The following is a 21,087-nucleotide window of genomic DNA, read 5'->3' on the forward strand; positions in this document are numbered from 1 at the left end:
GCAGATGAAAGGCAGCAGGTAAATAAAGAGCCTAAACATCAGAGAAAGGGTGAACTGGCTACTAGGGCAACAGTGGGAGCTTCAGAGAAGGGATGAAAACATTCTTCCTCGCTACCCCTCTGCCTTGCTGGCTGCATCAATCCCTTGGATGGCTGCGATGTGGCTGGTCTCCCATTTGGGATGACTGAGGACAAAAGCAGCTGTTAACAAGGCCTGTGCTCTTGACTCTGGGGGCTTTTTGGATTGAATATAGCCTCATCTACCCTGAGGTCTCACAGCCTCCCTCTATCCATGGAGCCCTCTCAAGGGAACAGAAGTGCTATTAGGCTTCCTCTATCAAGAGGCTTGCTCTCTTAGCTAGCCCTACCTAACTGCTTTTAGGTAAAAGCAAATTTACAAAGGAGGACCCTGGCTCTGCAAGCCTGTGTGTCTACAACTCAAAGTTTTCACCTTCCCTCTGAGCCTTTACTGAGTCTACCCCTGCCTTCACCTACCTTAAAGATTCTCTGACTTGCTAAAGGGAACAGTCTTATTTAGAAGGAAAAGTAGAAGTGAGTATGTTCCAGGGAGAACTGTCAGAGACAGGGTTCAAACCCCAGGCAGACGACTGAGGTCTTAGCCTCCCCCAGGGATGCTTTATTACATGGTTTCATCAGTCATCAGCGATTGGGTCCTATGCCCATGCGAGAGACAGGAAGATCACATTGTACGTGGCAGACGGTTCCCCTCGCAGCAATGCAGTCAGATGGGGTGGGCAATGAATGGGTGCTTGGCTTCCCTGCCCTGGGCAGGACCTAAGATCCCAGCTGACAGAAACGACAGCCTGGTGAGCTGGGAGGAAGGAATGTTCAGGAATCGGTGACCTCCAGGTTCTGTAGCCGACTCTCCAGGGCAACATCTCCTGCTGCCGCTTTCTTTTTGCTGCCCTCATGCTGCTTCTTCTGCTTCTTTGATGGCTCCTGGTCAATGGGTGCAGGCTTCACAAAAGGGATCAGTTCTTGGAGATCTGGAAGGGAAGAGCCAGCCAAGTGACCTACCAAGCCAGGTATAGTTTAAGTATTTTACACATGTTAACTAACTTAATCCTCACAGAAAGCTCTATGAAGTAGCTGGTATCACCCTCTTTTCACAGGGGAGGAACTGAGCACAGAGAGGTTAAGCAACTTGTTCAAGAATACACAGCTCCTAAGTGGTGGAGTCGGCATTTGGACTCAGGCAGTCTGATGCTAGAGTCTGGGCTCACAGCCACTCCACCATGTGCTTCTCAGGCTCTCTGCCAGGAGTTGAAGCCCAAGGACCTCTGGGTAAGAATCGTAAATAACAGCAATTCCTTTGGGGCACCCACAATGGGAACTGGTTCCGTTTATTCTTTTCTTCCCTAGTCTGAACTTTGGCTACACTTAAATAGATTATCATACCTGTACGGGCTACTTTCTCAAACTTGCCCCCTCCAACGCCCCACACTAGAGGACAGGCAGAGTTTTGGAGAGTCTAAACAAGAAAACCTGGTACATTCTGAAAGGGGCTTGCTAGTCAAAAGGATGTGAAGACAGGGAAGTGGGGGAGATGGGCTGGGAGTCTTACCAGGCGGCATGAACTCTTTCAATTTCTCAGGTACTATAATGCCCTTCTCCGTCTGGTGGTTTTCCAAGATGGCGCAGATGGTGCGAGTGGTGGCACACATTGTTGCATTGAGCATATGGACAAACTCCACCTGGGAACATTGGTCCCCAGAGAAGGCAGTTAAGCTCAACCCTCAGCCAGTCTCACTGACCAGAAACCACCCAATCAGCCAGACCCCCCAGTTTGCTACCATGCAAATCACAATCATGGGTTCTATCCACTATCACTTATTCTGAACTTGAATTATTTGGTATTTATTTGCTATCAGGTAACTCCAGGAAGATTCCTCATGTCTCCATGAGTGAGGTAAGTGGTAGGTTCCAGTATTTAGAGGAGAGTTGGGCCCTTTGAGGGAAGGGAAAAACTACCATGGTAGCCTCTTCTTTTAACACCCTTCTAAGTGCCTGACTTGGAAAAAATCAGGGCCTGAAAATTGGGTTTGAAGAGATAAGTTTACAACCCAGACCTTCTTGGGTGAGAAGTGGGAAGACACTGCCTCCAACTTGTTCTGTGTAGACAAATGGGGATTATTCCTCATCTGGAGTTACAGATCAAAAAGAGAAAAGCTAGAATTACCTTGTAGAATAGAGCTAGATTCAGGTTTTTAGATTGAAAGGACTCAGTCCTGATTAGATAGAGGTCATTTTCAGATTCCTTTTTTGGTTTAGACTGAAAAGCTCAGATTTTCCCATGATGCTGGAAAATAATGTACTCTGAGGACTGAGAAATAAGGTGGATCTACTTTGCATTGAAAGTTCTGCTTCCCACCTCCCTAGGGGCCAGCTACCTTGTCCATCATCTTCTTGGTCTTCCCATATCGAATCCGGAGCCGGCGAGCCTGGTAGTCCGTGCAGTTAGAACAGGAGACTAACTCACGGAAGGCTCCAGAGCCGGGAAACCAGGCCTCCAGGTCAAGCTTCTTACTGGCAGCATGATTCAAAGAACCTGCAAGGAAAAACCCCTGGAATTCATGAAGGAGGGATGGTATTTCAGAAGGCTAAACTTTAGTGGACCCAAAGAATTTTTTAATTCACATCCTATCTCTAGAAGTGAAATCACTCCTAGATATTCTTATCATCAAACATTCCCAAGTGACAAGGGTGTGAAATTTTAATTAATGTGGACAATGAATTGGATTGTGAGCTATTTCTTTGTGTGGGAGCTTCTTTGGTGAAGGTAGTGTTTGTGGAATGTAGAAAGGCGGCCGATACCTGAGACAATATTCACAATGTGGTAAGGGATCTCCAAAGACTGGTAGAACTCCTCTGCGGTGGTGATCATCTCTTCAAACATCTCCCATGAATTGTTGTCATGTGGTGATGAGTAGATAAACTGTTCAATCTGCAAAGAGGGACCCAAGGAGACAGTGACCACGGGACAGGGTGAATAAACTAAAGCACTGAAGTGAAGACCAATCCTTGCAGTGAAGACCTATTCCTACACCACCAGGAGTGAGGCAGGGCTGAGACCTGGCAAGAGATCAGCGCTGACCTGGACTGCAATGGCAACAAGAAATGTGAAGCAGAAATCTGTCCGCATATGCACCAGGTACAGTCCAAAGTATTCTACATGCACTAGTGAGTTTCATCCTCACAGAAGGCCTAATGAGGTAGGTGGTATCATTATCCTCTTTTTACAGCGGAGGAACTGAGCGCAGAGGTTAAGCAATTTGTCCAAGCTTACACAGCTCCTAAGTGGTGGAGTTGGCATCTGGACTCAGGCTGCCTGGTTCCAGAGTCTGGGCTCACAGACACTCCACCATGTGCTTCTCAGGCTCTTCCCCAGAAACACAGATGGAGGTGACAAGAGGAAAGATGGGCCAGGGTGGGCCTGAGCTACACCAATTCTGTCTCTCCTCTACCCACCCTGGAGAAATGGATAGAAGGGTCCTATTCCTTACCCTGACCCACCACCTACTCACCTTCTCAAACTGATGGACTCGAAAGATGCCACGGGTGTCACGGCCATGGGAGCCCACCTCTTGGCGAAAGCAGGTGGAGAGGCCGGCGTATTTGATTGGCAAATCCTCTGGCCGTAGCCACTCGTCCCGGTGTAGAGCAGCAATGGGCTGCTCTGAGGTGGCAATCAGGTATTTTTCATCATAGGAATTGTCATCAGACTTTTCGCTGCCTTTGCCGATCACCTGGAGGAGGAGGAGGGACCTTTACTAGATAAGAGTAAAGGAGGAGGCCCTCGGCTAGTACTACAGGGCAGATTCAAGTGACAGGACAAGAGAAATTTTCTTTAATCCCTTCCTAGGAGTTGAGAAGGGGATGCTAAAAAGACAAGAGAGGGAATGGGTCAGTCCAAAATGGGGTTCCCTATAGAGATCAAAGAAATGCAAACAGAAAGATAAAATATTCTGGTAATGTTTTTTACTTACCTAATAATAAACATTCATAAAGTATGTATAATGGCAGGGGTGCAATAAAACCTGAACTGGTAGCAATATAAATTAATCGACTCAACAAATGTTTGTGAGGCATTTACTAAGTGCCAAGTCCTTTTCACCAACGCGAGGCAAAAGGAGACACAGTCTCTCTGCTTTCTTGGTGCTCATGCATTAGTCTAGGGTTGTGATCCTTAAAGAACCACTCTGGTGTTCATCTGAAGAAAGAAATACAAAAGCAGAAAAGGTATAGGCAGGATGAAGTTCATCATAAGATTACTTATTGACGGCAAAAAAGGAAGCCCTCTAAATACTCAACGGTAAGAACTGGCTACCCTACATCTGGGCCATGTACTATCATATAACCACTAAGAAATGGTGGTAATGAAGACCATGTAGTAACACTGGGAAATGCTTTTGATATGCTAAGTAAAAAGGCAATCTATATACATTGTGGTTAGAAGTGTAAGCAAATGATGTATATATGAAAAAAGCTGCCAAAAGAATATTAAAAATGACAATTGTATTAAGTCATGGGAAAAAAGATGATTTCTCCCTGCCATATAATTATAAATTTTCTGTCATATGGTACTACTTTAATTTTTTAAAAAGTAGGGGGAAGAAGCTAGGCCAGTGTTTGGGAACCTGGAAAACTACCTTGTTAATGACAGTGGGAACTGAGCTCCTTGTGGGCTATTCACATACAATTCAGAAAAACTCTAGAGCTGTGCACTCCAATACAATATAGCCACTAGCCATGTAACAACTATTTAAATTAAATTAAAATTTAGTTCTTTGGTGTGCACAAGCCATATTTCAAGTGTTTAACAGCCACATATGGCTGGTGCCTACCATACTGGATGGAACACATACAGAACATTTCTATAACTGCAGAAACATCTATTGGACAGTGCTGCTCCAGAGAATTAATAAACTTAGGTTATTAGGCAAGAAGTGTCAGCCAAAATTCCTTACTTTTGAGCACTCTGATGCTACCTGCCTATGGTTCCAAGAAGCATTTAGATAAGAGATGGAGAAAGTGGGAAACCCCGGGAGCACCTGCTACCTAGGATGTCTCATAATCTTCTGCATAAGCTTCTCCCTGGTGTTACCTGCAGGGCATCCTTCTCAGATTCTGTTAGTGATTATTCAAACTTGGGGCTGAGATGAGAAAAAAGAGGTAAGATAAAACAGGTTTCAGATGATACATGAACAGAGTCCTCTCCTCTTTAGGAGAGAGAAAGGAAGAGAGAGAGAGAGAGAGAACCAAGGTTATATTAACATTAGCTCAGGGTTTAGAGATATCGTTGTTTCCCTCTGTGCCTTGAATGAAAACATAACTTTGAACTCATCAAAAGGACCCAGTGGGAAGAAGGTTCCAATTATTGAACTCATTTATCTACATAAGATAAATCACATGGTCCCAGGAGCTGTTGTTTTAACTCCTCCCCTACATGGGTCTTAAAAGTTAATAACCAGTAAGAACAAACTTGCTCCTTTCTGACAAAACAGTCCTGATGGGGAGGGATAAGTGAGAAGTGGACTCTGCTGTGATGGGCAGAGACACCCTAGAAACTCTTTGAGTGCTGGGTACAGACTGGGTGCTTCAGATGGTGTTACAGCCAGCTGATCAGAATGACCTTGTGAACCTCAATTTGAATCCCATGGTTCTTCCTGAGATGGTCACTGTTGAGAAAGAGCCACAAACTGGAAGCCACATCCAGCCTGAGGGAAGCATGGAAGTGTGCCCTATGGAAGCTTCCAGCCTAAGGTCAGGAGCAGCAGGATGTCATCACATCTATAATTTCCTTTTGCCCAAGCACTCAGTAAATGTGCTTCTTTCTAAGCTTGTGGTGTTAAAATATGCTCAATTCAGACACATCCTATGGATTATGTGGGAAAGATAAAGGAGCCTCCAGGTCTGTACTCTATGTCTGCACATGTGGTTATTTAAATTTAAATTAATAGAAATTTTACTTCCTCAGTTATACTAGACACATTTTAAGTGCTCAACAGCCAAGATACAGAACACTTCCACAATTACAGGAAGTTCTACTGGATAGCACTGATTTGTATCTTTGAAGTTAAACTTTGTGATTTAGGAAATTACTGTGCTACACTGCCCCAGGCTACTCACCTTATAAAGTTCTTCATCAAACTGGCTGAGCTGGGCCACTTCCTGCATGACCTCCTTCCTCATGAAAAAGGGAGTGTAAATGGGGGTATAGCCCCGACTTCCCAAGGTGCGAAGGGCATACTGGATGAGCGCCTGCTCCAGGAATACCAGGACCCCCTAGAGGAGCAGAGACACAACACTGTGATTGGGCTCTGTTACCATCATGGCCAGCTGCTGGAATTTACTCAGGCAACTGGGGGCACAAAGGAGGCCAGCAAAGACTGTGAACCCTAACACTGACTCAGGAGGTTCTTTCTTAATACCAATGCTCAGCATATTATCTCAGCACTCTGTAAAGAGAATTCTCTTTAAGATACCGAAGCAAGAGAAAAGGATTTTTCACCCAGGGTATATAGGAGAGTTTTCCTGTACTAATTCTTAAAACACTGGACTCATTTGTATGTGTACAGCATACCTATATATATGTACATATGTATACTATTTCCAAGATTACTTTACCACATCCTTCTGGAAGCCTTCCCTGAATTTACCTGCCCTCTGCCCCAGCTACTCTTGACAACCATTCTCATAGCACTCTGGGCCCACTCACACCACAACACTTATCACAGTGGGTTCTGACTCTGTTACTTGTCCGACTGTTCAATTACACCAAGCTGCTTAAAGGCAGAGACTGTTCAGATTCAGTCAGCAAAACATATATAAATTATGAAGGATTACTTGGTGGCTTTTGTTCTAGGGACTCCTGATGAGCAATCTCCTGCTTTAGAAAGAGAATTGCATCTAATTGCCATAAAGTCTGCAGTAGAAGGCAAGTTCAAGTGGTGGATTTGTGGGCCTCTTAAGTAGGTTATGTTTTCTGCACATATTTTTTTAGTTGCTTTTTTATAAACCCATCCCCACTGATTCCTGTTTCTTACCTTGAGGAAGTACCCTCGACTCCCAGCCACCACGGCCCCCTTTTCGCCTTCAAAGCCATCTACCATCACCACCAGGTCCACATGAGAGTACTTCTTCCTGACTGTACAATCACCCCAAATCCTCTCTACTTTGTTGTCTGCATCCTAAGGAGGCAAGACCAGAAGAGAAAGATGTACGATCTCTGAATTCTACAACGTCTATCATTCTAAATCCTATTCTAGAGCTTTGTGAAGCCATTGCTTAAGTCAAACACCAGGTTTTTATCACTGTGTGTAGAGATTACAGAGAAGGGAATTTGCTAGAGGATTTGTGCTCATTAGAGAAATAATAATTTACAAATTCCCACAGGTGATTCTAGCCATGGAACTGAAATCAGAATTTTCTAAAAGATCTGCCATAATCATTCATTTGTTTTACCCTTTTAAATGACTCCTTGAAAATCCTACACAAGGACCACCCTCCCCTAGACAATCAACATCTCCTGGGGTGCAGAGGAGAATGTAATTTTTTTTTCCAGGCTCTCATTGGTCGGGGGGGTGGGGGGGGGTGCACAGCAGGGAGGGTTCAGGGCCCTGACCTCCTGAGTCTGTCACCCCAGCCTACAGTGAGTTTAACGTTGTTCACCAGGGAATGAATGAGAGAGGCACAGATGGGCCCAGCCATGGCTGGGGTGTCAAGGAACAAAGGCTGGGCTCTGAGCAGCTTTGTGCAGGGGAAGCTCCCACTCAACAGGGAACTTTTATCATGCAGATTTCCCTTCAACCTGCAGCTTCTCCGCAGGGTGTGGGTGAGGGGGGAGGTTGATTTAGCAGATCCCTCCCACAAGACTGCTGCTACCCTGGGCAACAGGCAGTGGAGAACAGCAGCCCAATTTAGAAGAGATTTCTGTGCCAGTCGTCTCCTCCTACCTGCTGTCTCCACTACTTCCCAATCAGGCAAAGATCTGACTCTTAAATTCTCAACTGGGTGGACACAGCGAATATACAAAGAGCCTACTTCTGCCACAAGACCTATTCCTCAGAGAGTTCCAGTGTTCCACTGCCCTCTTCCCACTCTGACCCTTTGCAACCAGGAGCCAAGCCTGGTGGCCACCTGCCATGCACCAGCGCCTACCTCATCATTACTGATGGGCACAGAGGGGTGCAGAAGGTTCCCTATCTCTCGGAGGTGCTCAAACCGCTCTGCTTCCAGCTTTACCCGCTCAGCATCACACTTTAGGATGGCTTCGTCGATGAGGAGTCGGACTTTTTTGATTTGTGAGACTTTCAGGTTCTGCAGATGAACAGGCCAGGCCCACACCTGGGTCACAGCGAGTTCAGGACAGCGAGTTCTCTTCCTCTAACCCTGTGAGAGCATCTTAAAAACTGACAATGAAGGCTTTCAAAGAACTGAGATGTCTTTCACACAGGGATATATATAGACTTGCCCTTCAAATCTATTGGTATTTTCTTTTGAAGTACCTAAGACCGAGATGGACCAATTCTGGCCGCTCTTCTCTTCCTATATGTGTATCTCAGGAGCTTTAATACTGTAATTCTGAGAGAGCTCTTTCCCTTAACTGGCACTTTTTTATCTTCCTGATTAGACCAATTTTGCTCTCTGTTATATGCTACATTTAACTGTTCTCTAGGAAGATTGTAAGTTTATTAGGAGCAAGAGACTATGTCTTAAGCTTTCTTTGTGTTCCTTATTGCAGGTGTTTCAAACTGTACTCTGATTTCCTGGGGGAACCCTCAGCAGTCAGGGCTGGACAGGCATAGCACCCCAAACCTCCAGGCATAGCAACTTCGCTTTTTTTTGCATTTATGCTCTTGCTATGCTTTTGTGTTTACGGGTTTTAAGAAAGGGTTTGGCGACTAAAAAATTTGAAAACTACTGCTCTATGCCCTTAGTAGTGAATATTTACTGAATTTCAGTAAATTGAAAAACTCCTTGACTTTGTGAAAATGGAATTCTCAACGACATAGTTCAGTTCCTTCTTTCTCTTCTTCCTACCCGTGACTTTTCCACTCCATCTGTCTCTCTCTCTCTTTGCTGTCTAATAACTACTCAAGTATAGAGTATAACAAGAGTGGATGGGGACATTTCCCAGCTGCAGATATTCAAGAATGTCACAACGCTGCGTGGAGCAGAGAATCAACACTTGCTTGTCTAGGAATCAAGTTAAGATAAAAGAGTTGAAGCCCCAACCTAGAAAAGGACAATAACTTACAGCTAAAGTGTTTATAGTGAGGTCATCAAGATTTAATACATCCTCTGGAATGGATTCCTCATTCCCCACTGGCTCTTTTTTCTGCAGGAAAAAAACACACACCAGTAAAGAAAATTTCTGACATAGTTTTATAAGTGCACACCAAATTAATGTATCATAAACTAATCACAGAACTTTCTACATAACTGTCTCTAAAAGATGTAACACATGGGAGAAAAACTAAAAAATTGCAAGTGAGGCTGGGCATAGAAGCCACAGGGCATAAATATGCAAAGAAGTAAAAAGCTAACTTTTTCAAACAATAAGGCTTCTCTCTCACTTACCAACTTCACATTTCCCTGTATGGCCCCGGAAGATGACTGGTTAGCCAGAGACGGGTAAGATTCCTCAAGGGAGGAACAACCTAAGACAGGCACAGTCGCAGGGGGGCCATCAGGTGAGAAATTGGGGATCAACAGAGGTGAGGCTTAGAACCTCACCCCCCCGTTCTGAGAGAAATCTTCTGCATACGTGGATGTTTTATTGCCCTGGTCTAGCTTGGATTAACACATAGTCTACAGGCACACACCTGATCATCTACATGTGCTCTCTTACAACACTAAACTATGTTTTCTACCTTTATCTTGTATCTACCTACCACTTCAGCATTTTATTAAAAATAATAATAATAAAGAGAGAAATGTGGTATCCACATATAAATCAAGTATAAAAACCAAATGAGTATTCATATTTGAACTGACTGTTTATAGTTCATAATGCATGAGCAAAACCGAAAGTTTCTGTGATGACTGCCCTTGTACTGTTCACTATGTAACTTATTCATTATGTAAGAATTTGTTCTACATGTAAAAACTTGTTTGTTATGCCTCAGAAGATTGGAGACTGACAAAAATTAGGCTTGGGGTGGAATAATGATTGTGCATTGAGCATTGACTCCCCTATACAGAATTTTATTGTCGTTAACAACCATTTGATCAATAAATATGAGAGATGCCCTCACAAAAAAAAAAAAAAAAAAAAAAAAAAGGACAGACTTCCAATGGTAAAATAAATTAGTAACCGGGATGTAATGTATAGCATAAGGAATATAGTCAAGATATTGTAACAGCCTGGTAGGGTGATAGCTGGAACCTAGAATTATGTATATAAATGTTCTACCACTGTGTTGTACACTTGAAACTCATGTAATGTAATACTGTGTGTCAACTACCCTTCAATAAAAAATAATTATTAAAATAAAAAAATAAAAATAAAAAAATAAATAAATAAATAAAAAAAAATTGCAAGTGAGAAGTCAAAGTTTCAAGCCCCTGTCCCACCACTTTCTAGTTTTTTTATCCCAGGCAGATCATTAACCCATCAGGACCACAGGGCTGACATCATCTGGAACTTGAAAAGAAGAATGTCTTCCCTGGAGGCAGAATAATTCTGGGCACCTAGAATGTGTGAAAATGCTCAGGCCTGCTCAGGAGCCAGTGCTGGGCAGAAGCCTATGTGTGAATTTGTGACTTCCCACCTACCTGCTAGAACAACCCAGCACTGAGCACACAGGTCAAGGGGAAAAAATGGATGGGATGAGAGAATATTAGGGAGCAGAGAAAACAAACTTTTTTAGGACAAAAGTCTCAAAATCTGGAACTAAGTTTAGATCAATCAATGCAACTTGGCAAAATGGCAGGGGTGTACCCAGGCCTAATTTTTTTCTCCTTCATTTTCTCTCCTCACCTTTCTTTATCATATTCTGCCAAATCAACATTGCTCATCTTTGCCCAGAGCCATGGGGAAGATAATTTTAAAAGTCATATTCTTCCTAAGTTAAAAGGAGTTAAAAAAAATTATCAAAGGCCATTATAACAAGATATATACAAGACATATAAGACCCCAGCAAAAAAAAATAAGTTGAGAAGATTCAGGCTCTGCTTTACAAGTATAAATAAAATGTGTAGAAATCATGGGCAATATCCTAAAGATCTTTCAAAAGTCTACACTTATAACAACAGGCCATTATGTTTATACAAGCTCCCAGCCCACATAATCATGAGAAAGGGCTAAATCTTCCTCTAAGGGTAAAGTATAGACATCCGTTAGGCTCTCTACAGTCTCGAACACCAAAGTGAGAAGTCAGGAGTCTAACTATAACCCAACTCACACCCTTTAGTGACTCAAGCACAACCATCTTTAGAAGTTGAACAAGTCTGAAAACATTAGAATGTGTCTTGATAAGAACAAGGATATACTACAGAGATAGAAAAAAAAAAGCCTAAATCTCAAGATTCATTCGGGAGACAAGATAGCTGGGGCCCCCTTCCTATCTGATAATCCCCCAGGGCAGCAAATTCAAATTCTGAGTTCAAGTTCTGGCTCTGCAGCTAACTTAAGGCATCATTTTAGTCAAGCCCCTTAATTTCCTAAGCATATTCCTTTACCCTTTTAAAAGGGCTGACAGACTACTATCTACAATCCAGGTTTGCAACTAAAACAAAATGAGATGTGTAAGAAAGGCTTCTGAATACTTTCAAGTGCTGAACAGATGAAAGCCCAGCCAGTTCCATTACAATGGACAGCAAGAGAGGACACTCCTCACAGGGCTGGCAGTACAGGGCTCTGCGAAGGCTGCTGCAGAGGAACACTTACTTCCATCTTTTTGCTTTGAAAAACACTTGGCTGGCACTCTCTGTATATATGCCCCAAAGAACACACAAGTAGAAGTATACATGGGAATTACCTAATTATGGGGCCTCTGACACACAAATGATTACGAATGAGTCCATAGGAAGAAAGCCATATGGTTATCAATATCAATTTCTACAGTAAGTCACAAGCTAAAAGTGTTAACAAAATACTACTAAAGAGAAGGATACAGTCAATCATGAAGTTTAAGATGCTGGAATCTCAAGGGAATCTTTTTGTTAGGCTCTTTACTGACTCAGGTTCCAAAATCTTATAATTTTTTTGGTTTAGTTTACAGGTTTACGATTTAAAAATGAGATAGACTGTAGGGTGGATTTAATATATATTTTTTAAAAGTGATTAAGGGGCCAAAAGGGTATGTTTGAAGCAAGAGTAAAAACATGAACTATTCTGGATATCAAAGCAAGGCCCAGCTGAAACTTAACATTCTTCAAGCATAGGAGCAACTTTTTGGATGAAGGCCAGTAACGACTTGCCATCTGTTGTTAACTTGCAATTGCTGAGTAGCTATGATGTTCTAAGCATTGTGCCAGGTTCTCTACATTAAAAAAATTAATCTCACAATTTTGTTCTATAGGTGACCATCATAGGACTATTTTGTTCTACAAATGACCATTCTGGTCATTTCACAGACCAGAAAACTGAAACTCAAAGGTTAACCTGATAGCCAACAGGGCCAGCACGACGACACTAGGACAAAGAATCTGAAATCTGCCATACCAAAGCTTTTCTGCCACTGTAGGTTGAGCTCAAGAAATAACTGGGAAAGATTACTGGTGTAATTTATATTATTATTATTATTATAAGAACAAAATAGACAACGAATGACTAGTGTGGCAAGAATCTTATGACAGACTGAATGTCTGTCTCTCCCCCAAAATCCGTATTTTGAAGCCCTAATCCCCATTGTGATGGTACTTGCAGGTGGCGCCTTTCAGAGTGCGTTAGGTCATGCAGGCAGAGTCCTCATCAATGGGAGAAGCGCCTTTATAAAAGACCCAGGAGAGCTCCCTTGTCCCTCTGCCATGTGAGGATACAAGGAGAAGACGGCTGTCTATGCACCAGGAAGTGGGCCCTCACCAAACACAGACTCTGATGGCACCCTGACCTTGGACTTCCCAGCCTCCAGAACCATGAGAAATAAATTCCTCTCATCATATAAGGCACCCAGTCTATGGTACATGGTTAGAGCAGCCTGAAAGGACTAAGGCATATACAAAGACATATGATAGGCTCACCAATCCCTGAAAGTGCCTCTTAGTTCCTGTTTCCCCCTCCTTCATTTCTTCTTACAGTAATTTCCCTCTCTGGTAAGAAATTCAGTATCCCAGAGAATTGGACATTAAGTTAGGAATTATATATTAACTAAGAATAAAATTAAATACCTCTGTTCAAGCTCTTAAGGCTGTTACTCAGTTCTCTTACCTTCATTTTCTCTCCAATTGTCTTGCTGCATAGGTTCTTCAGCTTGTTCAAGTTGTCTGCCCGAAATCTGCCTGAAGAATAAGGAACCCAAGAATATACCAAATATGAGCACCTGGGTATACACCTCTCCTAATCACGGCTCCTTAGGACTGATTTCAGTCCAAGGGCAAAATGCTGGCAGCTAAAGGATGTGCTTCATGAATTTTATAGCTTCAGAGCCCCAAATTTATGGCATACAATAGTGACTATAATAGGTTTCCCCAGTATTTGGTGATATGGAAAAGAGACTGAAATTTAACAGTAGCATAACCTGCATTGTGCCACTGTAGAGTGAGACATCTGAGAAAGCTGGGAAAATACTCAAGTTAACTATAACCTGCTCAATTATCTTAAAATTCATTTACAGAAACTATTGAATTATCTTAAAATTCATTCATAGAAGCTATGTGGTATGTACCAGAATGTAGAAAGAGGGCAGTCATGTTTCTGTTTCCATGAACCTGGTTGCTACATCCCTATGCTAGAAATGGTTAACGATATTGCCTTTGCTCTTACACAGTGCTCATTTGGCAGTCTTGAAAATAATTTAGTTTCTTAAACTTCTGTTTCTTTTGGGGAAGACAGTGCACTAATCGGCCTACACAGGTATTCTGGTCTAAATTAACATAATGGTATGGTTCATCAGTCTAACTGGATTAGCACAAGCTGGACCTCTTGAATCTAAGCTTTTAGGAGCCATATAGTAAAAATCAAGCTTTTGACAGATGATGACTAGAAATGAGATAGCACCTAGACAAAGCTATTTTTTAGCATTTTGCTAAACTTTAACTTAACTAAATTTAAACTAAACTTTAGCACAATGATACATCTATTTTCCCATTCATTTATTCCTATTGACTGCAGAGATGGAGAGCAGATTAGTGGGTGCCAGGGGGTAGAGAAGAGAAGGGAAAGGGACTAGACTACCAAGGGATCACTGTGGTGGTGAAATAGCTCTGTACCTTGAGGGTGGCAAGGGTTACATGAATACACACACACACACACACACACACACACACACACACACAGAGTGCATATAAAACTGATAAAATCTAAACAAAGTTTGTGGATTGTAGCAATGCCAATTTCTTGGTTCTGATATTGCACCAGTTATGTTGAACTGTTATCATTGGGTAAGATTGGGTGAAGGGTACAACTATTCCTTGTACTATTTTTGCAACTTCCTGTAAATCTGTAGCTATTTTGAAATAGAAAGTTTTCAAGAAATTTTATTTAGTTCCTCCTGTTTGCAAGGCCCTGTGCTAAGTGTTGGGAATATAAAAGAAAACACCACGCTAGATGCTAGGACACAAAAGAAGATAATACAGTTAAAAAACAATATATGCCGAATGCTTCAGTCAATGAATACAGCATATCCCCTCACTATCTTTAATTTTTCTCAGCATTATTATGTAGTTTCCAGTATGGGGATTTTGAACATCATGTATTATATATATTCTAGGTATTAGATGCTTTTTGTTACTTATATACAGAAATATCATTGATTCTGCATGTTACACACAGCAATCTTGCTAAACTTACTTAATTTTAATAGTTCAGATTCTGCACACACAATTATCTGCAAATAGTGACAGTACTTGCTTCAATCTTTTTTTTATTATTGAGGTATAATTAACATATCACCCACAATGTTTTTCACAATGTGAAGCCTTACTAAAAAAAAATCACATTATATTGTCTTCAGATGTACAAAATAATGATTTGATATTTGTATGTATAGTGAAATGATCACCACAGTAAGTCTGTGGTTACCGTTCATTACCATACTCTGCTTCAATCTTTTAATTCTATTTCTTGCCTTATATCATACTGTCTAGAACCTCTAGCATGATGTGGATCAGAAGTGGTGAAAGACATCTTAGTCTTGTTCCCAACCTCAGGGGGAAGGCATTCATTACTTCATCATTAAGAATAATGTTATCTATGGGTTTTTAAAAATAAATAGTGATGATCAGATTAAGGAAGTTCCCTTCTATTTTATTCTGTTTCATCATGAGCAATTGGGTATCCACATGAGAAAAAAAAAGAACTTGGATCCCTTTCTCACATCACATACCACAATCAATGTGAGATGAATCATCTACCTAAATGTGAAAGGTAATGTAAGAGAACTTCTAGAAAAAAACTAGAGAATCTCTTCAGGACTTTGGAATATTAAAAGATATCCCAAACAGAACACAGGAAGCACAAATCACAAAGAAAAGATCAATAAACTAGATTCATTAAAATGAAGAACTTCTGTTCCTTAAAAGACTGAAAGAGTGAAGAGGCAAGTCACCAGCTGGGAGAAAATACCTGCAATTTATGTACCTGACAAGAGCTTGTATTCAGAATGGATAAATAATTCCTACATATGAATAAGAAGGCAATAATAAAAAAAACTGGTCAACAGGCTTGAACAGACACATCTCAAAACAGGCTAGCCAAACACTAACAAACATATGAAAAGATGCTCAAAATCTTTAGTCATCAGGAAAATGGAAATTAAAACCACAATGACATACCACTGTATGTCCACCAGAATGGCTAAAATTAAAAGGACTGCCAATATCAAGGACAAAGACTTAGAGCAACTGGAATTCTTGTATTGCCAGTGGGAGTATCAATTGCTACAGCCACTTTGGAAAACTGGTCCTATTTACTAAATCTAAACATTTTCTTACCCTATGACCCAGCCATTTCACTCCTGATAGACCCAACAGAAATGGGTGCTTATAGCTACCAAAAGACACACACACATGTAACAATGTTCATGGCAACTTGTTCATAATCCCCTCTAACTGGTAACAATCCAAATATCCAGCAATAGAAATGATTGGCAGATTTACATAATGGGGTACTAGACAGCAAGGAAAAAAAGAACCAAGATAGAAGATCCTTACAGATGTAATTTTAAGAGAAGAAAGCCACATACAAAAGTACATACTATACAAGTCCATTTACCTGAAGTTCAAAATCAGGCCAGAGTAATTTATGGTGATAGAGGTAGAATACTGTTATTTTTGGAGGGGGAAAGTGACTGGGAAGGGGTATAAAAGAGCCAGCTGGGGTACTGCAAATGTCATAGATCTTGATCTGGGTGGTGGTTACAGGGGTGTGTAGGTTTGTAAAATTCATCAAACTGCACATTAAGATTTGTGCACTTTACTGAATACAGTAAAAAATAAGTTTTAAAATGCTGTATATAAAAATGGCCTTTTGGCTTTCTGAGCAGCACCATGATGGTCAGTAAGAACAAGTGCCTTATGAAAAATGGCAAAAAGGGAGCCAAGAAGAAAGTGATTGATCTATATTCTAAGCAAGATTGGTATGATGTGAAAGCACCAGCCATGTTCAATATAATATCAGAAAAACACTAGTTACAAGAAATGAAAGGAATCAAAATTACATTTGATGGCCTCAAGCGTTGTCTTTTTGAAGTGAGTCTTGCTGACCTGCAGAATGATGAAGTTGCCTTTAGAAAATTCAAGCTAATTACTGAGGATTTTCAGGGTAAAAACTGCCTAATTTCCATGGCATAGATCTGACCCATGACAAAATGTGCTCCATGGTCAGAAAATGGCAGACCATGATTGAAGCTTATGTTGATGTCAAGACTACTAATGATTATTTGCTTCATCTATTCTGTGTTGGTTTTACTAAAAACTATAGTGATTGAATCCGAAGACCTCTCATGCTCAGCATCAACAGGTCCACCAAATCCAGAAGATGATGGAAATCATGGCCCAAGAAGTGCAGACAAATGACTTGAAAGAAGTGGTCAATAAAGTGATTCCAGATAGCGTGGAAGAAGACAGAAAAGGCTTGCCAAGCTATTTATCTGCTCCATTATGTCTTTGTTAAAAAAGTAAAAATGTGGAAGAAGCCCAAGTTTGAGCTGGGAAAACTCATGGAGCTTCATGGTGAAGGCAGTAGGTCTGGAAAAGCTACTGGGGATGAGACAGGTGCTAAAGCTGTACAAGCTGATGGATATGAGCCACCACTCCAAGAATCTGTTTAAAATTCAGGCTTTAATGGTGTCAAATTAAAAAAATGTATTTGTAAAAAAAAAAAAAGTATGAATGCCACAACAGAAATATATGAGATAATTTATGGAGAGCGCTCAACAGATGAGGTAGTGCTACGGCAGCAGAGCTGGTTTAGCTGATGGGAGTGGGGGCAGCACCTTGATAAGGAATATTCCAAGAGGCAACAGTCATGGACATGTGAAAGTGTATACAAGCAATGTAACAAGCGTAGAATAAAGAGTGAAAGGCATATGTGGGAGAGTGGTAGAAGATGAGGCAAGGAAGCCATGTGGGACTTTAAAGTGTGCTAAGATATTTGGATTTTTATGCTTTCAGGCTACACTGTCTGATTTGGTAGCCATTAACCTCATGTGGCTTTTGAGCAGTTGAAACATGGTGAGCCCGAATCAAGATGTCCTGTAAGTATAAAATACACACTGGATTTCAAAGACTTGAAAAAAAGAAAAATAATGTAAAATATCTCATTAAGTCTTTTTATTGATTACATGTTGAAAATAAAATCTTTGGATATTTTGGGTGAAATAAAATATCTTACTAAAATTAATTTCCTCTCTTTCTTTCCTTTTTAAAGTGGCTACCATAAAATTGACAGTTTCATATGGGCTCACATTGTATTTCTCTCAGTTAAAGAAGGAACGTCACTGCAAGACAAGCCTGAAGTAAAATGACGAGATCTGCATTCCAAAAAGAGCACCCATCCTGGGTGTGGCCCTGGACTAGGTGAGATTGGGATGAAATTGAAAGCCTTTAGAAAGTATCACAATGATAAAGGCCTGGTTTAGGCGTCTGCAGTAAAGGTTAAGAGAAAATAACTTCAACTGATAGTAAAAAGAAATCTCGTTCAGGATGGCACTTCTGGGGAGAGGACAGAATTCCTATCATTAGCAGCAGATTTCACGATGTGTGGAAATCTAGTGATTTTGGAAGTAGTTGAGACAAATTTTTATGATATGCCCAAGTGTATTCTTATTACTCTGATTTTAAAAAAAGAAATCTTTTCTTGGAGTTATAAGAGTTGTGGTAAACTCCAATGTGGTGCTATGACTCCAAGTTATATCTGACTCCTGTGTTCCATGTAGAGCCCTGGTGGCACGGTGGAAGTCTACAGGCAGACAAATAGGTATAGGTGTAATGGGAGGCCTTGTGGAGCCTGCTCCTCAGTTAGGGAACATATCTAAGCTCGTAGTAAAGCTCTGGGTTACAAATTCTAGTTGCAGCCAATGACAGAAGAACCCTAACCTCTGATCTGAGGTTCAGATGTAAAAGAACCCTGATACAAGATCTGTCAAGGTCCACCTTGGACAACCAATGACTTGGTAAAAATCATTAAGTCATTTTGGTTGCAAAGAGAATATTCATAGGGATGTCAGGTAGAAGAGAATCAAATCAATAGATGTGTTGAAAACAAACTATACAAAACTGCTTTTCATACAGAAGGGCAAACTGTCTTGAACACAGAAGATATTCATGAATTCAACAAAGCTTTGTCAAGCCCTTATCAAGGACAAGGTGCAGTGCTAGGTACTGGGGTTACATGTATACATGTGTATATGTATATAGTGTACATATATGTATGCTCTGGCTACTGGGTCATGTAGACAAATAAAACACAACCTTGTCCCTGAAGAAATCATCCCCTCACCACACATCCACTCATCAAGTAAGGGACAGAACTTCCTGTGGATGTGTACATTATACACAAGAGACTAGCTAACACATTCAAAGTCATTTGGCAGCTGGAGATTGGCTAGACTGATACAAAAATCTTCTGATACAAAAAAAAAATCTTGTGATACTTCTGACTTCTGTTCAGGAAAACCGTGTCCAGTCTAGTTTTTTCCTTCCATTTCATTCAATTCCATTACAATTCAAAACTTCATATTGAGAATCAGATTGTAGGATCTCACAAACTATCACATTAGAGTGACTGAGACTACAGAATCAGCAGACAACCTGAAACAAATATCCTCTTGATATCTAATACCCCTATAAATTTAGGAAAATAAAAATTTTCTAATAGAAATCCACCAGTTTTGGACAGCGACTGCTATTGCAGTGTGCTGTCATACACCTGGCTCTCGGCTGGTTGCAGGCTTATTGCATCAGACAAAATGAATCACGTGTGTTTGACAGCATCCTGCCAGCCAGTGACTACTACAGTTAATCGAGGCAGAGGTTGATAGGCAGAAGGTTCTACAGTTTTATTTAGCTTTATGAAAGATGCCAAGGTCAGTTCCAAGTTTGGCCCAACTCCTCCAATGTCTTTTCCGGAAAGCTTCCACAAATCACAATTAAACAAGCCTCAATAATTACAAGTTTTTTTCTTGCCTGACCGCACCCCTGTTCCCCTGTCTCATCTGCCACAGATAAGCCTTTTCTTCTTAAGGGTACGCCCGCAGGTCGGGGGTGGCCTTCCCCAAAGCTCTGGGGCACTGTTTTTAGCCAGGAGCGGCCTCCAAGTCCCAAAATGCTTCCAATACGGGTGAGTGAATCTACTGCGCTGCAGATTGACTCGGTCTCCGGCTGGAGCCTTTGATCCTATCAAAAAAGAGGGAGACCACTCTGGCTTTGCTGAAGATGAGAAAAAGACTGGAGGCGACCAAAGATAAGCGTTGAGAAAGGGAAATCCCCCCCAAACCTCCTGCTCCGGCATTCCTCCGGCTACCCTTGAGGTAGGCTTGACAGCTCATGGTGCGCATGCGCTATGACGAAGGGCGTGTGCACCGCTCCGGCGGAGGGAAAAAGTAGGACGGTTCCGGCTCGCAGGGTGTTCGGAAAGACAGAGCGGGCCTGAGACACCGCAACCGTGAGGGAGAGGGGCGCTCTGATGAGCGGGGGGAGCTCTGACGATGGGTGGGAGCTGTGACCTGAGAAGTAGTAACGCTATCTGAGAGGTGAAGTTGGGATTAAGACCGAGGGATATCCCGCGCGTCCGGGTACTTACATCGTCGCCACTCGCCGTCTGTCTTCACCAGCTGATCCACTAGTCCCGGATCCTTAAAGCGCTTCTTCTGCGTCTCTCGAATGAGGGCTGGATCCCCTCCTTTATCCACACGAAACAAATCCAGATCCAGCACCATCTTTCCTTCTCCCAGGCCAAGACCAAATGGAAGTGAGGACCTTACCACAGCAGCCTGTGACCGACGCACTGCGCCTGCGCTGCGCCCTGACCCGCCCTCCTCGCGCAGGCGCAGCCCTAGCACGCAAGCGTCCCCTCTCGGCTGGAAGCAGCTGTGCTGGAGGCGGGGCCGCGGGGAGGAGTGGGTAGGCGTGGGCTTCTCAGCCTGGGTCCAGGTCTGGCCCTCTTGGCCGACATTGTTCCCCCTTTTGTGCTGTCACCCCAACTCTGACCTCCTTCTGTAGGGGCCCCGATTGCCCCATAAAAATGAGTGTCTAGGTTACCGCCGTATGTTAAAGGGCATATTTCAAGTTAGGTGAGGCCTGCCAATATGATGCCCACCAGCTTGGAAGCTGGCACCTCCAAAAGATGCTAGTTTCCATCTTACAAGCATGGATCCTAAGACTGGATCCTCTCCCTGAACCTCCTTTCTCTTCTCCATCTTGAGACAAGAATATGGCTACACAATGTAGCCCCCTGGGTTAC

The 21,087-nt window shown here is 42.0% G+C and overlaps 1 protein-coding gene and 1 pseudogene across 4 annotated transcripts; one reads left to right on the plus strand and one right to left on the minus strand.

Annotated features, from left to right (window-relative positions):
- Nucleotides 1–582: 582 nt before the first annotated feature.
- SARS1 (seryl-tRNA synthetase 1) lies at nucleotides 583–20,643 on the minus strand. Of its 4 annotated transcripts, none has more exons than XM_036916657.2 (12): nucleotides 20,428–20,643; nucleotides 13,396–13,466; nucleotides 9,280–9,360; nucleotides 8,181–8,339; nucleotides 7,067–7,210; nucleotides 6,150–6,305; nucleotides 3,545–3,766; nucleotides 2,835–2,964; nucleotides 2,411–2,568; nucleotides 2,090–2,161; nucleotides 1,585–1,714; nucleotides 583–1,006 (listed from the first exon to the last, which is right to left on the minus strand). In XM_036916657.2, the coding sequence occupies exons 1-12, from the start codon at nucleotides 20,561–20,563 to the stop codon at nucleotides 849–851; spliced, it is 1,617 nt and encodes a 538-aa protein (XP_036772552.2). In that variant the 5' UTR covers nucleotides 20,564–20,643; the 3' UTR covers nucleotides 583–848. The 4 variants fall into 4 exon arrangements, with proteins under 4 accessions (XP_036772552.2, XP_036772551.2, XP_036772554.2 ...); XM_036916656.2 differs by having other exon boundaries at nucleotides 8,181–8,366; XM_036916659.2 differs by lacking the exon at nucleotides 2,090–2,161.
- On the plus strand, nucleotides 14,276–18,189 carry LOC118927945 (40S ribosomal protein S3a-like; annotated as a pseudogene).
- Nucleotides 20,644–21,087: the final 444 nt, after the last annotated feature.

This window comes from Manis pentadactyla, chromosome 4, assembly GCF_030020395.1.
Source record: "Manis pentadactyla isolate mManPen7 chromosome 4, mManPen7.hap1, whole genome shotgun sequence".
NCBI classification, from domain to species: Eukaryota; Metazoa; Chordata; class Mammalia; order Pholidota; family Manidae; genus Manis; species Manis pentadactyla.

Coding starts and splice junctions, on each gene's coding strand:
- SARS1 (XM_036916656.2), bottom strand. CDS start 20,563: ATGGTGCTGGATCTGGATTTGTTTCGTGTGGATAAAGGAGGGGATCCA. Junction 7,211..8,180: donor TGCCCATCAGTAATGATGAG/GTAGGCGCTGGT, acceptor TTGCCTCCTTAG/GATGCAGACAACAAAGTAGA. Junction 3,767..6,149: donor TTGATGAAGAACTTTATAAG/GTGAGTAGCCTG, acceptor CTCCTCCTCCAG/GTGATCGGCAAAGGCAGCGA.